Raw genomic sequence first — 12,127 nt, forward strand, 5'->3', positions numbered from 1 at the left:
TTACTTTTCGGATTCGGATGTTAAACGGATCGGATATACCATTTACCAAATTCGCATCCGCTAAGAGCCGGATATCTCATAAACGGATTCGGATAATATCCGCTTGAAACGGATCCGGATAATATTCGCTTTAAACGGATTCGGATGCGGACGGTAATCGAATTTTCGAATATCCATTTACATCCCTAGAGGGGGGATATCATTTCCCACTAGAAAATGTAAGACAGAACCCCTAGCTGGGCTTTGATAAGCCCATTCACGGGGCCACAAGTTGCACATAAATAGCCCTCCAAACTCGGTGCATTTAAGCAATAGAACCTCGCAGAAATCTTAACCTACGCATTAAGTGAAGTGCGGACGGTCCTCTGTGATTCTCGAAGTATCCTGAGGAAGGAATCTTCTGGAAAAACAACGGTTAAGTACAAAACACCCACTCTACCTCTGTATCTAACCTTCTTAGATAAATCCAAAACCCTAACCCTAACCCTAGACTTTTCATTCGTTCTCTCTACATCCTTTTATCCGCATTAATGGCTTCGGCAAATGCTATCTCGACAACATCGATTCTTCGCTCTCATACTCAACAGGTAAATGATTCCAATCTAGGTTTTGTCGTTTCATATTTGCTGGCTTTTTTGCATTTCTGTTCGTTATCTTTCACTCTTTTTTTTGTTTTTCGAGATTTTAGGGTTAGATTTACTGTCTTCTTAATCTTATCCCTTTTCTCCCATTTTTGGAAGATTTTGCTTTTTTATTCTGAACTTTTATTTTATGGTGTTTTATGACTGATTTCACTCTTACTTCGAGATTTTATGGTTCGTTCTTTAAGTTTTTGCAAGTGGTATGTGCTTGATTTTATCATTCTCACTAGATTTCATGGTTCAGAACCGAAACAAAAGAGCTGCACCTGCTAATCAGACCTAGAACATGGCAAAATGAACAGAAAAAGAGGAAGAGGGAAATGATATCGGCACAACCATGTTTTGATATTTGTTCTAACTCATCTTGTCTTTTATTATTTAAAGTGCTGTCAAAGGTTATTATAATTCCCAAAAATTTCTCACAAGCCAATTATTAAAGAAAAGACGAGATGGGTTTGTGCAATTATTAAAACATGGTTGTGCTGATATCATTTTGCCGAATAAAAACTTATAACTCAAATCTACTGATTATTCTGAAGATGACATTACCTTTTCTGCTAGTTCTATAGGTCTAAGTCTGCCATTTTATTTAGTTATCTATTTATTTATTTGTTAAGCAAGCTTTGGTTTCTTTACGAACTGTTCTGTTCAATCTAGGGTTTAACAGTTAAATTTGTGGTTTCCCTTAAGATAAGGTAGTCTAATGCTTTCTCTGAGGCCCTGTTTTTCCACGAAGTTTTGGGAAAAGTTTAGAAAGGAAAAATATATATTTTTAATTTCCTAATTTTTTTTACACACGGAAAAAAGATAATTTGACCCGGCCCTATTCAAATTTTATTTAGAGTTACCTTCAATTTATGATGATGTACTTCTAAATTAACCAAAATTATATTATTTCACTCCAAATCGTGGTTTAAGTTTTCAATATGACAATTCTTGTTTGTTATTCCAAGGTTTCATGGTCTAATATCTCTGTTCGGCAAGAATGTAGTTTGGTATCTTTCTCTTTTGCTAGGCTGTGAAGTTGGTTGGTTACTTCGGCCTGATTTTACTAAATTTGCTCCAGCTCTCAGTGTCTGACATTTGAAGTTTTTATGTGCTTTCTTGGTTTTTCCCCTTATTCCATCAGCATCTTACCCGTTCTATTGAACTTCTTGGAGTTTCTTGCTTATTTTGCTCTTCAGCAAGCTGCTGTTTTTATTTTTCAGGGTTGCAAGATTTCAGTGTTTACTTCACTAACTCATTTTCAGTTGACTTTGGCCATTTCTGAATGTCTATGTGACCCAATTTACCCTATTGTGTGTGTATACATTTTCGGCAATTTTTTTGTTGTGTGGGTGCAGGGAAGCATAAGGAGGCTAAGTCAGGGTCAAAAACTGAATTATAGGCAATCCAGTAATAGATTTGTTGTGCGGGCAAAGGCAAAGGAAATTGCTTTTGATCAGAGTTCAAGAAGACAACTTCAGGCTGGCATTGATAAGCTTGCTGATGCAGTAGGAGTTACACTGGGTCCTAGAGGTATTTGTCATGTGGTATCACTTGTTGCTACAAAATTTCATTTTTTTTTTTTTGAAAATTGACGAATATATATATATACCAGCAAAATTATAATGGGACCAGTAGTTCCACTAGATTTACATAGCATGAATTGCTCATGAGCATTCTCCTTGGCTCAAAAGAAAAGCCCATTACCCCTTGCATTACCCAACAACCTCAATTTAATCGAATCCAACAAAAAGTGCAAAATTTGTGGGACCCCCAAGTCAAGATCGTGACCTGCCACCATGGTTTTAAATTTCGACCGAAATCTGAAATTTCGGACCGAAATCGACCGAAACCGAAATTTCCCGAAATTCCATTTTTCGCCATTTACCAACTTTCAGACCGAAATTTCGATTAAATGCCATTATTTATTAAAAAAAAAGTGTTACAAAATTTCGGACCGGAATTTCGGTTTTCGGTGGGGTCCGAAATGGTTAACGAAACCGAAATTTTAAACCATGCCTGCCACATCACACCGATTTCTCCAGTGCAATCCACATCACACCGATTTCTCCAGTGCAATCCGCTGGCAAATTCGATTTTCAAAAATCCTGCTCGAAGGCCCAGAGCTATTGTGCGCCCCTAATCGTGTAAAATAGCCAACCACCCAACATCATCATCCGATCTCCGGCGGCCTCCACTTCGAACCCCCACCAAATACTGATGGCTCCCCATTAAAAATATATCAAATTCTTCCACCATCTTCTCCAAAACCTACTTCCACTAACCCGAAAATCATCCCATCCAAAAGTATACTCCTAGCCCTAACCCTAAAGACTATACTACTCCCCCACCTCCTTCCCCAATCAACCCTAACCGTAACAACCCTAAAACTCCCCTCCTCTTCTTCCTCCCTCAAACCTTAACCCTACAAGGTTCATTGCCGCTATCCACAACCGCCCTAACCTCCATATCCAACCTCCTCATTTTCCCCTAAATCCGAACACCCTTTTCCTTACATCGGCCCCTTCCACAGCCTCCAACAACTCCCCCATCCATTTTCTCCATCAACCCTAACTAGATCTGGCCCTTTCACCATTAAATCTGGCCTTCTCGGGCCCAGCTCTGGCCATTCCGCCCTATATATGGCCCCTGGCTTTCCATGACCCCCGAATCCGATAATACATGGTCTCTACGGCTTCGCACCGCCTATAGCTGGCCTTCCACGGCTCCATTCCGCCCTACCAAATTTCTTTTTTGTTTCTAGAATAGCCTATTATATATTTGGTTATATGTAAAATCGAAACTAGTTTAACTTTTGTATGCATTTTTGTTGTTTGCTTTCAATCCCCGCTTACCTATCAAAAAAAAAAAAAAATTTGTTTTTTGTTCCTCCCTTTATTTCTGGTCATTTGATTTGACTAAACAATCACGCAGTGATTGCTCCAGATTCTTAAAAAGCTGTCTTTTTCTCTTTTTGCTTACAGGCTTCTGCATTTTCATTTAGGTAGAAAAAATTAGGAATTTAGTTATTGTATTTCTTGTTGGGTAGTATGTAATAAATGGGGTCATTTTGCCTATGGATTTTGTTTCTGGTAGGGTTGTGATGTACTAAGGTGTTGAACATTGTATTTTTATTTTCTTCTGTAGTTTGAAGATATGGATTTGTAGTTGGACTAAGTTCTAATTTGCTTTTATTGTTATAGGGAGGAATGTTGTTTTGGATGAGTTTGGGAACCCTAAAGTAGTTAATGATGGAGTTACAATTGCTCGGGCAATTGAACTTGCAGATGCTATGGAGAATGCTGGTGCAGCTTTGATAAGGGAGGTTAGCATCTTCCTTCCCTTATTTTTTGCATTCTTGTTCATAGTTTATGAATCCCAGTGACCAGTGGTAATTGTGGGGACCTGAAGATGTAGCTTTTTCTTTTTCATTTTTTTTAATGGGGAAAATGTAGCTTTTTCTCTATTTAAATATTCATTGACGAAGCTTTGTGATCACTGTGGCATTTGGATTTCATTGACTTCCATTATTACATAAGTGGTAACTGAATATTGAGATGCTCATAATCTCTAGAATGTCAGAAGCATTGCATGTGTAACTATAGTATTTGGTTTGTATGGTTTAGGTTGCAAGTAAAACTAATGACTCTGCTGGCGATGGGACTACAACAGCATCAGTACTTGCTCGGGAAATCATCAAATTAGGCCTTTTGAGTGTTACTTCTGGTGCAAATCCAGTTTCTATCAAGAAAGGTATCGATAAGACTGTAGAGGGGCTGGTGGAAGAATTAGAGAAAAAAGCTAGGCCCATCAAAGGACGCGATGATGTCAAAGGTATTATATGGCACCTGTGCCTGATTGAAGATTGCATTTTACTATGAATTTTGCATATAGAGGACTTAATGGTTCTGATTTTAGTTTTTTAATCTTATTATTATTATTGTATGTATAGTGAGTGGCTGAATTCTTTTCATTGTCCTCAGTTTTCCATTTTGTTAGTGTAGTTTATTGTTATCATTAGTTATCTTTTTGAGGAAGATTTTGACTTTTATTTATTTATTATTATTATTATTATTACTGAATATCAAAAATATATATTTATCTATTATTACCATTAATTCTTTCCAGCCGTTGCCTCTATTTCGGCCGGCAATGATGAGATCATTGGGACTATGATTGCTGATGCAATTGATAAAGTTGGACCTGATGGTGTTCTTTCTATCGAGTCCTCATCATCCTTTGAGACAACTGTCGTTGTTGAAGAAGGAATGGAGGTGTGTTTTTATCTTTGAAAATTTCGAACTATGTTTGAATGATCATCTCAAGTTTGTCATTGTTCTGTGGTTCCCTTTGCTTAATGGTGTCTTGTAACTTGTTTACAGATTGACAGAGGCTATATATCCCCACAATTTGTTACGAACCCGGAAAAGTTGATTGCAGAATTTGAGAATGCTAGAGTATTGGTGACTGATCAGAAGATTTCAACAGTAAAGGACATCATCCCTCTATTGGAGAAGACTACCCAATTGAGGGCACCACTTCTCATTGTTGCTGAAGATGTCACTGGTGAGGCTTTGGCAACTCTTGTTGTGAACAAATTGCGTGGCATAGTAAATGTTGCGGCAATCAAAGCACCAGGATTTGGTGAGAGGCGAAAGGCTCTCCTTCAAGATATTGCCATCATGACAGGTATGCATTTCTTACAGGGTACAATGTTTAGAGTGCTATCGCGGGTGCTACTTCATATTTGTATTATCTGCTAGCCCAGTTTGCTTCAATTTGCCCTTTCATACGGTTTTTGGTTTTGGCTGAGAATAATCTTGGTTAATGTCATAGTAGCCAATTGGAAACAGATTCTAATTTTTTGTTTTTCATAATTCTATCTATGAAAATTCTATGACTGTGAAGTTCTTAGTAGATCTGATGGCCCTAGGTTTTTTGGATGCAAATAATCTAAATGGATGTTTTTAGGAATTTTTAAAGGCTTGTGTTGTACCTTTTATTTGCAAGTTGTGCTGGGAAGGAAGAAGTGCATGTGAACAATGACAACTTTCTATTGGCTAGTAGCCTCGGATAGCTGGAATCTCCTAGACATGAAGACAAACTTGGACCCTTGAGGCAACCAAGCCCAATTCAGCAACTTCAGGCAACCCACCATTCATGTCATTTACTGCAGTTGGACTAGATCTGTATTCTATATTTAAGAAAAAAAGAAAAAAAAAAACTCAAAAGTGCTGGTTTTTCTTCTCAGAGGTTTTTTAGCCAGATCAGACCACACCACCAATCCTACAGTCCAACCTTCATGCAACTTCATACATTCAGCATTCTATATTAAAAAAAAAAATACAAATTCAAAGTGTTGTAGGCAGATCGAACCACGCCACCAATTGTATAGTCCCAGCTCGTGTGTACATTTGAAAAATTAAGCCTTTTAATGTCTGTCAGCTCCGTCTGCCGAAAGAAATCCCCCCCCCCCCCTCTCTCTCTCTCCAGCGTCATTTCCTTCCATTTTCTTTTACAGATATTCCTCTCTATTATCTTCCCACACTGTCACTTAGGGATCAAAGCCAGAACCACCTATTGATAGCCATAGTACATGAAGTAACAGTAGAATTAGCCAATCAAATAATTTCCGGTGTTATTGATTGTTTGTATTTTCTTGTTGATTGATTGTTTTGATCAAATAATTTCTATCTGATCAAAATTAGATTTGCAAGGATCCTTTGCCGATTGTACATAGCATTCCTTTTTTAATGACGAATTTTATATTCATAAAGAAGGGCGAGGCCCAGTGACCTAGGTGGTCAGATACAAATTTGTAAACAAGAAAACAAAAAAAATGAAGATAAAGTGGAAAATGCCTAGAAATAGCGCTAGGAATAATCGATAGCCACTCGAATATTGAAGAGAGGTCCCTAAGTCAAATAGGCCGTCCATAATGTTTTGAATCTCCTCGATGGCATCCACAAATCTCCAGGAAGCGACGATGTATAGCATAGGGAAATTGCCTTTGCAAACTGTGGACATTGCCTTTGAAGACTTCTGTTTCTTTTCTAGCCATAGTAGGATAACGACAAAAAGAAGGCCCCTTGGCGCTTTGCCTCTAGGGGGAGCTATGGGCAAGTGCCCATCACTCACCGCGGTCTGGTAACTACAGTGACATCGGCCAGGCACAATGCGTAATGGTTGATAATGATTTTGTGTCTATGTCACAGCTGGTCCACCCACCCTAAGGATCCTATTGAGCCAAGTTGTCCAATTAAAAGCTAACACTCGGGTCAGGACAAGAAAGAGATTTTCCAAACATATGTTCGAGGAAAAAGGGTGGTGGGGGGTGTATCGGGATCAGATGAAAGAAGAAAGAGCAGGCACTAAAGGACCCATCAGATGACCACCTCTAGATCCTTTTGTCTGAGCCTACCTGCTGAATATAAACCAAGTATTTTTTTCGTAGGTAAGCTTGGTTGAACCTCCGACCTCCAGGTCGAAGAACAAAGCCTTGACCATTGACTTAGAGTCTCAATTCCGAATATAAACCAAGTTGATATTCGGGATTGAACCTCCGACTTCCAGGTTGAATATAAACCAAGTTGATTCTAGGTAAAGAAATTTCGCAATCGAAAAAGGTCCATCGGACCACTGTTCTAAACTTCTAAGTAATCCACTACACTGCTTTCTCTTCAGGAAGCAATGCTATATAGCATAAGGAAATCTTTTAATGATCTCTTACCATTCCAAATATCTAGCCAAAATCGTATCTTCTCCACTCCTACTTGGAAGCAAATTCCCTTTCGAATAGTGGGTTTAAGATTCCAGACATCCCTCCGACGCGTGACTCTCATAGTCCTATACAGTCAATGGGAACCAACCCTCCTAAGCTGTAGTCATTACTTATCTTTTGTAATGTACCTGCAAAAAATACTCTCTTCACCAATTCTCCAAAGCCATTTACCTAATCAGGCATAGTTCATCAGTCTCAATTTTTTGATCCCTAAGCCTTCCTCCTTGGTGGGCTTGCACACTTCATTCCAATTGACTAGATGATATTTCTTTTTATCTTCTTTATCATTCCCCAAAAAGTCTCTGGAGTTCTATCCCTAATCCTCCATCCTGATACTTTCCTTCGTTTTCAATTATCAGGTCTACTAAAGAGGAAAGTATCATTGGCATCTTGGAGAAGGAAGATTTCGACTACCATTCGACAAAAGAAGGGAGATTTCGAGCCTAGTTTGACCTACTTTGAACTCTCCAATTAGACCACTGGATCTGACCCTGTCCATCATTTGCTCTAGGATGGTGAAGGGGAATGGGGACACCAGATCTCTCTGGTGAAAGCCCCTTGATGTTTTGAAGAATTCATTGGGGACCTGTTGATAGGGATCAAGCACCATACCAAAGACATGCAATTCAACATCCAATCCCGCTTTCTACCAAAACCCATCTGACTCACTTTGAATCAATGCCTTCTTTCCATTCCACACTGTTGTATGCTTTTTCCATATCCATCTTTAGAGTATCCCATATTTATATGCTTTGTTATATATATATGTGCTCTGTGGTATTATTCTAAGCATTCATTTATGATAAGCTCTTCGTATAAGATATGTCTTTTTTTACTCAATGCTCTTTGAACCTTAGAGATTTCATTTATGATAAGCTCTTCGTACAAGATCTGTCTGTTTTTAATCAATGCTCTTTGAACCTTAGAGATTACCCCACCCAGTGCATCCCGAAGACGATTAGCTAGGACTTTGGCAAGAATCTTGTAAATACTGCTGACCAAGCTCATAGGTCAGAAGTTAACAAGTCAGTCGGATTCCTCTTTTTAGGAATAACAGCAATGAAAGTTGTTTTTGTGGAAATGTTTTTAACTTTTTAGAGACTCTGTGGACTTGTTTTTAGAGACCTTCCGAAGAACTCTTCGAGTAGCTTCATAATTTTTTTTCCATCCAATCACATCCAGTTTGAAAGTATGCAAGGAAAAAGCAGTCTGGTCTGGACACTCTCCTTTTTCAAGGAGAAGATAGCTTCTTTGACTTCCTCCAGGCAAGGTCTTTCTAGTTTCTGTGTCAGGTTTGCTTCAAATATTACATTTTCAGGGAAAGGAAAACGCTGATTTTTTCTGGTGAGTATAACTTTTCAAGGAAAGAGACTATTTCATTGGATATGGAGGCACATCTTCAATTCATCTTTTGTACTAAAGGCCAGAATTCTAGTGCTGTGTCTCCTTAAGTATGTTATATTCTGGTCTCTCTTTGAGCCATCTAAATCTAGATCTTTGTTTTCATTTCAATTCTTCTTGCAAGATTGTGAAGTTTTATTACTCTTGCAATTTGGTTTTTACAAGAGACTCTCAAGGGTAGATTGATCTCTCTTCACTTAAGCCCTCGAATTTTTGAAGGTCGTTAAGATTGAGAGGTCAGCTTCAACCGAGCCCCTCCCCTTACTTAGGACCATCAAACTTTGATGTTAGGTTCCAACGTAAGCTCCTCGAGTCGAGCAAATTCAAAACGGAAGGGAGAAGGCTCATGATCGAAGGGTTGGATATAAAAGTTTGACCTATGGTTCGAGATGGGCCTGGGAAGGGCAATCTGAATTGAATCTGGGAATGATGAGCTCCAGGCAGGGCAAATAAGGAAACAATCAAGGCAACTTCTGCTATTGGATCTTTCCCATTTGTAGTGGGGGCCAGCTAATGGGAGGTCAACTAAGAAGTTCCTGCCCACAAACCCTAAGAATGTAGCCATACAATTAGTAAATCTTAGAACTCCCTGCTCTCTCCTACTCCCCACGCCCCCAAAGGAAAAAAAAAGCACCATGGAGTTTCCCATCTATCTCTTATGGCATTGAGTTCGGTCTACAAAAGTGCTCATTGGGCTGGATCTGTGAGGATGGCATCCCTCTAATGATTGGGGCATAGCTGTGGCCCCCGCTTCAGCTCTCTCCAAGAAGCCCCCTCCCAATACTCCATAAACATGATTTTCCATGTTGCATATGATGTTCGCCGTAGGCGCCTGCCCACATTGGAATACTTATCAGACTGACACTCTCCTGACTCCTCCTGTCCATGCCTGCACTTTATCATGTCAGGGAGGGAGATAGCGTCATCCGTTTAAGAGCCATATGAACTTTACATTTATGAGGAACGTAATAAGTATTTATAGAATGATTTGCATCTACTAGGCATTTAATAGTTGTATAGATATTTACATCTATGTAGTCTTTTAAACAATGTTTACATGCTGTAAATAGTAGCATATCAACCACTTGAAAAGTAGAGAATGTTGAGACTTTACATGCCCAGTGCAAACTCAAGTTGATGCAAGCACCTTTTGAAACTATCTAGTCATTTGGAAGATTGCATAATTTCTACATATAGGTGTTGGGACAGTTGCCTTATTTCCCACAACTCGGTGAGAGGCAAAAATAGGAAAGTGCCTTTTTGGGTTCTTTAGGAAACCTACATATAAATAACTTATAAGCTCTTGCATGGTGTGGAGAGACTGTGTCGGCTACAAAGAGGAAGGGGGGGGGGGGACAGGAGGGCGTGGTGGTGGTTCCTCTTGGGTCTTTTCTCGGGTTCCTCTCGGGGTTTCTTCCTGGGGTTTTCTCTCGGGTTACTCTCGGGTCTGGTCTTGGTTGAGAGAAGCAAAGAAAGGGTTGTGGGTTTTGGGTTTGATCCATTGTAATCCTTGTATATTGTTTTTCTGATAGTGGAAGATCGTGTTCTCGCCCGTATGTTTGGCCCGAACCATGTAAATCTTGGTGTTCAACTTGGGGCTTGTTTTATTTTGTACTTTTACGTTAATCTGTGCACGATTGGATTGGATTTGCCTGACAGATTTTCTCAACAATAGGAATTATGTGGCAAGGCTGCTCTTATCCTTCTTCTTGTGCCACTTACTAATTCTCTAACCCAATAATCTCCTTTCAGGAGCGGAGTTCCAAGCCAGTGATCTGGGCTTGATGATAGAGAACACATCTGTTGAGCAACTTGGTGTAACAAGAAAGGTGACCATCACTAAGGACTCTACCACCATTATAGCCGACGCCGCAACAAAAGATGAGATCCAGGCCAGAATTAATCAGATTAAGAAGGAGCTGGCTGAGACTGACTCCGTTTATGACTCGGAGAAGTTGGCTGAGAGGATTGCCAAGCTTTCAGGTGGAGTAGCTGTTATAAAGGTGGGGGCCGCAACAGAGACGGAGCTTGAGGACCGTAAGCTCCGCATTGAGGATGCCAAGAATGCCACTTTTGCTGCCATAGAGGAAGGGATTGTACCCGGTGGGGGTGCTGCTTATGTTCATCTTTCTACGTATGTTCCCGCCATTAAAGATAAACTTGAAGATGCTGATCAAAGGCTAGGTGCTGACATCATTCAGAAGGTATGTCGTGCTTCCATACATTTTCTGAAGAACTAAAATAAATATGTGGGCGGTGTTTCTTTACCAATTTGGATTGGAAATAAGGGCCTCTCTCGGTCTACCTTAAACATATATGCAAATGGTTTTGAAGTTGGAATTGAGCCTCTAGCTCAATGGTCAAGGCTCTTTGTTCTTCGACCTGGAGGTTGAGGTTCAATCCCAGCTTACATATCAAAATTAAAATGGTTTTGAAGTTAAATATGATAATTTGTTAATAATGCTGATGATAGATTTTGAAATAATATGGTCAGTGGCTTCTTAAAGGCCTTATTATCCAATTTTCAAATAAGATTAAATTAAAATAATCTTATTTGAAACAAAGGAACCAGTTTCATGGCATCTGAAGAGGTAACTTTTTTTTAAAAGAAAAGGAGGCTGGTGGTTCAATACCTCGCCCTCTTTGTTTTGGATTATGTGAACCGATTGCGAGTCATAACCAGTTTTGAACTCATAATCCAAAACAAACACGGCCTAGGACTGCCGAGGAGATCATCCATCCTAGTACTACTCTTGCCCGAGCACGCTTAACTTCGGAGCTTTGATGGGATTATCCATCCACCTGGTTTTGTTTTAATGTTTTGATGCTATCTCTACAAATGTAGGCATTGGTATCCCCGGCATCGTTAATAGCCCATAATGCTGGTGTGGAAGGAGAGGTTGTTGTGGAGAAGATAATGGCGAGCGAGTGGGAGATTGGATACAATGCCATGACAGACAAGTATGAAAATCTGGTAGAAGCTGGGGTGATCGATCCCGCCAAGGTAACCAGGTGTGCATTGCAGAATGCCGCATCTGTGGCAGGAATGGTCCTAACCACACAGGCCATTGTTGTGGAGAAGGCTACTCCCAAGACGCCTGTAGGAGCAACCCCTCAAGGTCTTTCTATGTGAGCTTTAGGTTTTGGTCTTGTTTCGTCTTTTTACAACTTTATGTAGTTATTGATAAATTCAGAGGTGTAGACAAATGTAGTGGGGATGTAAGTTTGTTGTTATCTCCCAGGGAGATGGAGTTTTTGTAAGGAAATTAAGACACTAAGATAATGTGTGTTGTCTGATGCATATAGATCTTGTTTGGTA

General features: G+C 39.7%; 1 protein-coding gene across 1 annotated transcript; it reads left to right on the forward strand.

Moving 5' to 3' along the window:
* Positions 1-322: 322 nt before the first annotated feature.
* LOC143855430 (ruBisCO large subunit-binding protein subunit alpha) lies at positions 323-12,127 on the forward strand. Its single transcript, XM_077365548.1, has 8 exons — positions 323-587; positions 1,985-2,159; positions 3,830-3,951; positions 4,253-4,460; positions 4,755-4,900; positions 5,009-5,315; positions 10,561-11,012; positions 11,654-12,127. Exons 1-8 carry the CDS (start codon positions 531-533, stop codon positions 11,939-11,941), a joined length of 1,755 nt encoding a protein of 584 aa, XP_077221663.1. The 5' UTR covers positions 323-530; the 3' UTR covers positions 11,942-12,127.

This window comes from Tasmannia lanceolata, unplaced genomic scaffold (genome assembly GCF_043159265.1).
Source record: "Tasmannia lanceolata isolate RefF3 unplaced genomic scaffold, GAP_Taslan_0.1 ptg000021l, whole genome shotgun sequence".
NCBI lineage: Eukaryota > Viridiplantae > Streptophyta > Magnoliopsida > Canellales > Winteraceae > Tasmannia > Tasmannia lanceolata.

Excerpts from the sequence above, each read along its gene's own strand:
- LOC143855430 (XM_077365548.1), top strand. The coding sequence starts at position 531 with ATGGCTTCGGCAAATGCTATCTCGACAACATCGATTCTTCGCTCTCAT. Across the intron at positions 2,160-3,829 it reads AGTTACACTGGGTCCTAGAG|GGAGGAATGTTGTTTTGGAT; the intron begins GTATTTGTCATG and ends TTATTGTTATAG. Across the intron at positions 4,461-4,754 it reads AGGACGCGATGATGTCAAAG|CCGTTGCCTCTATTTCGGCC; the intron begins GTATTATATGGC and ends AATTCTTTCCAG.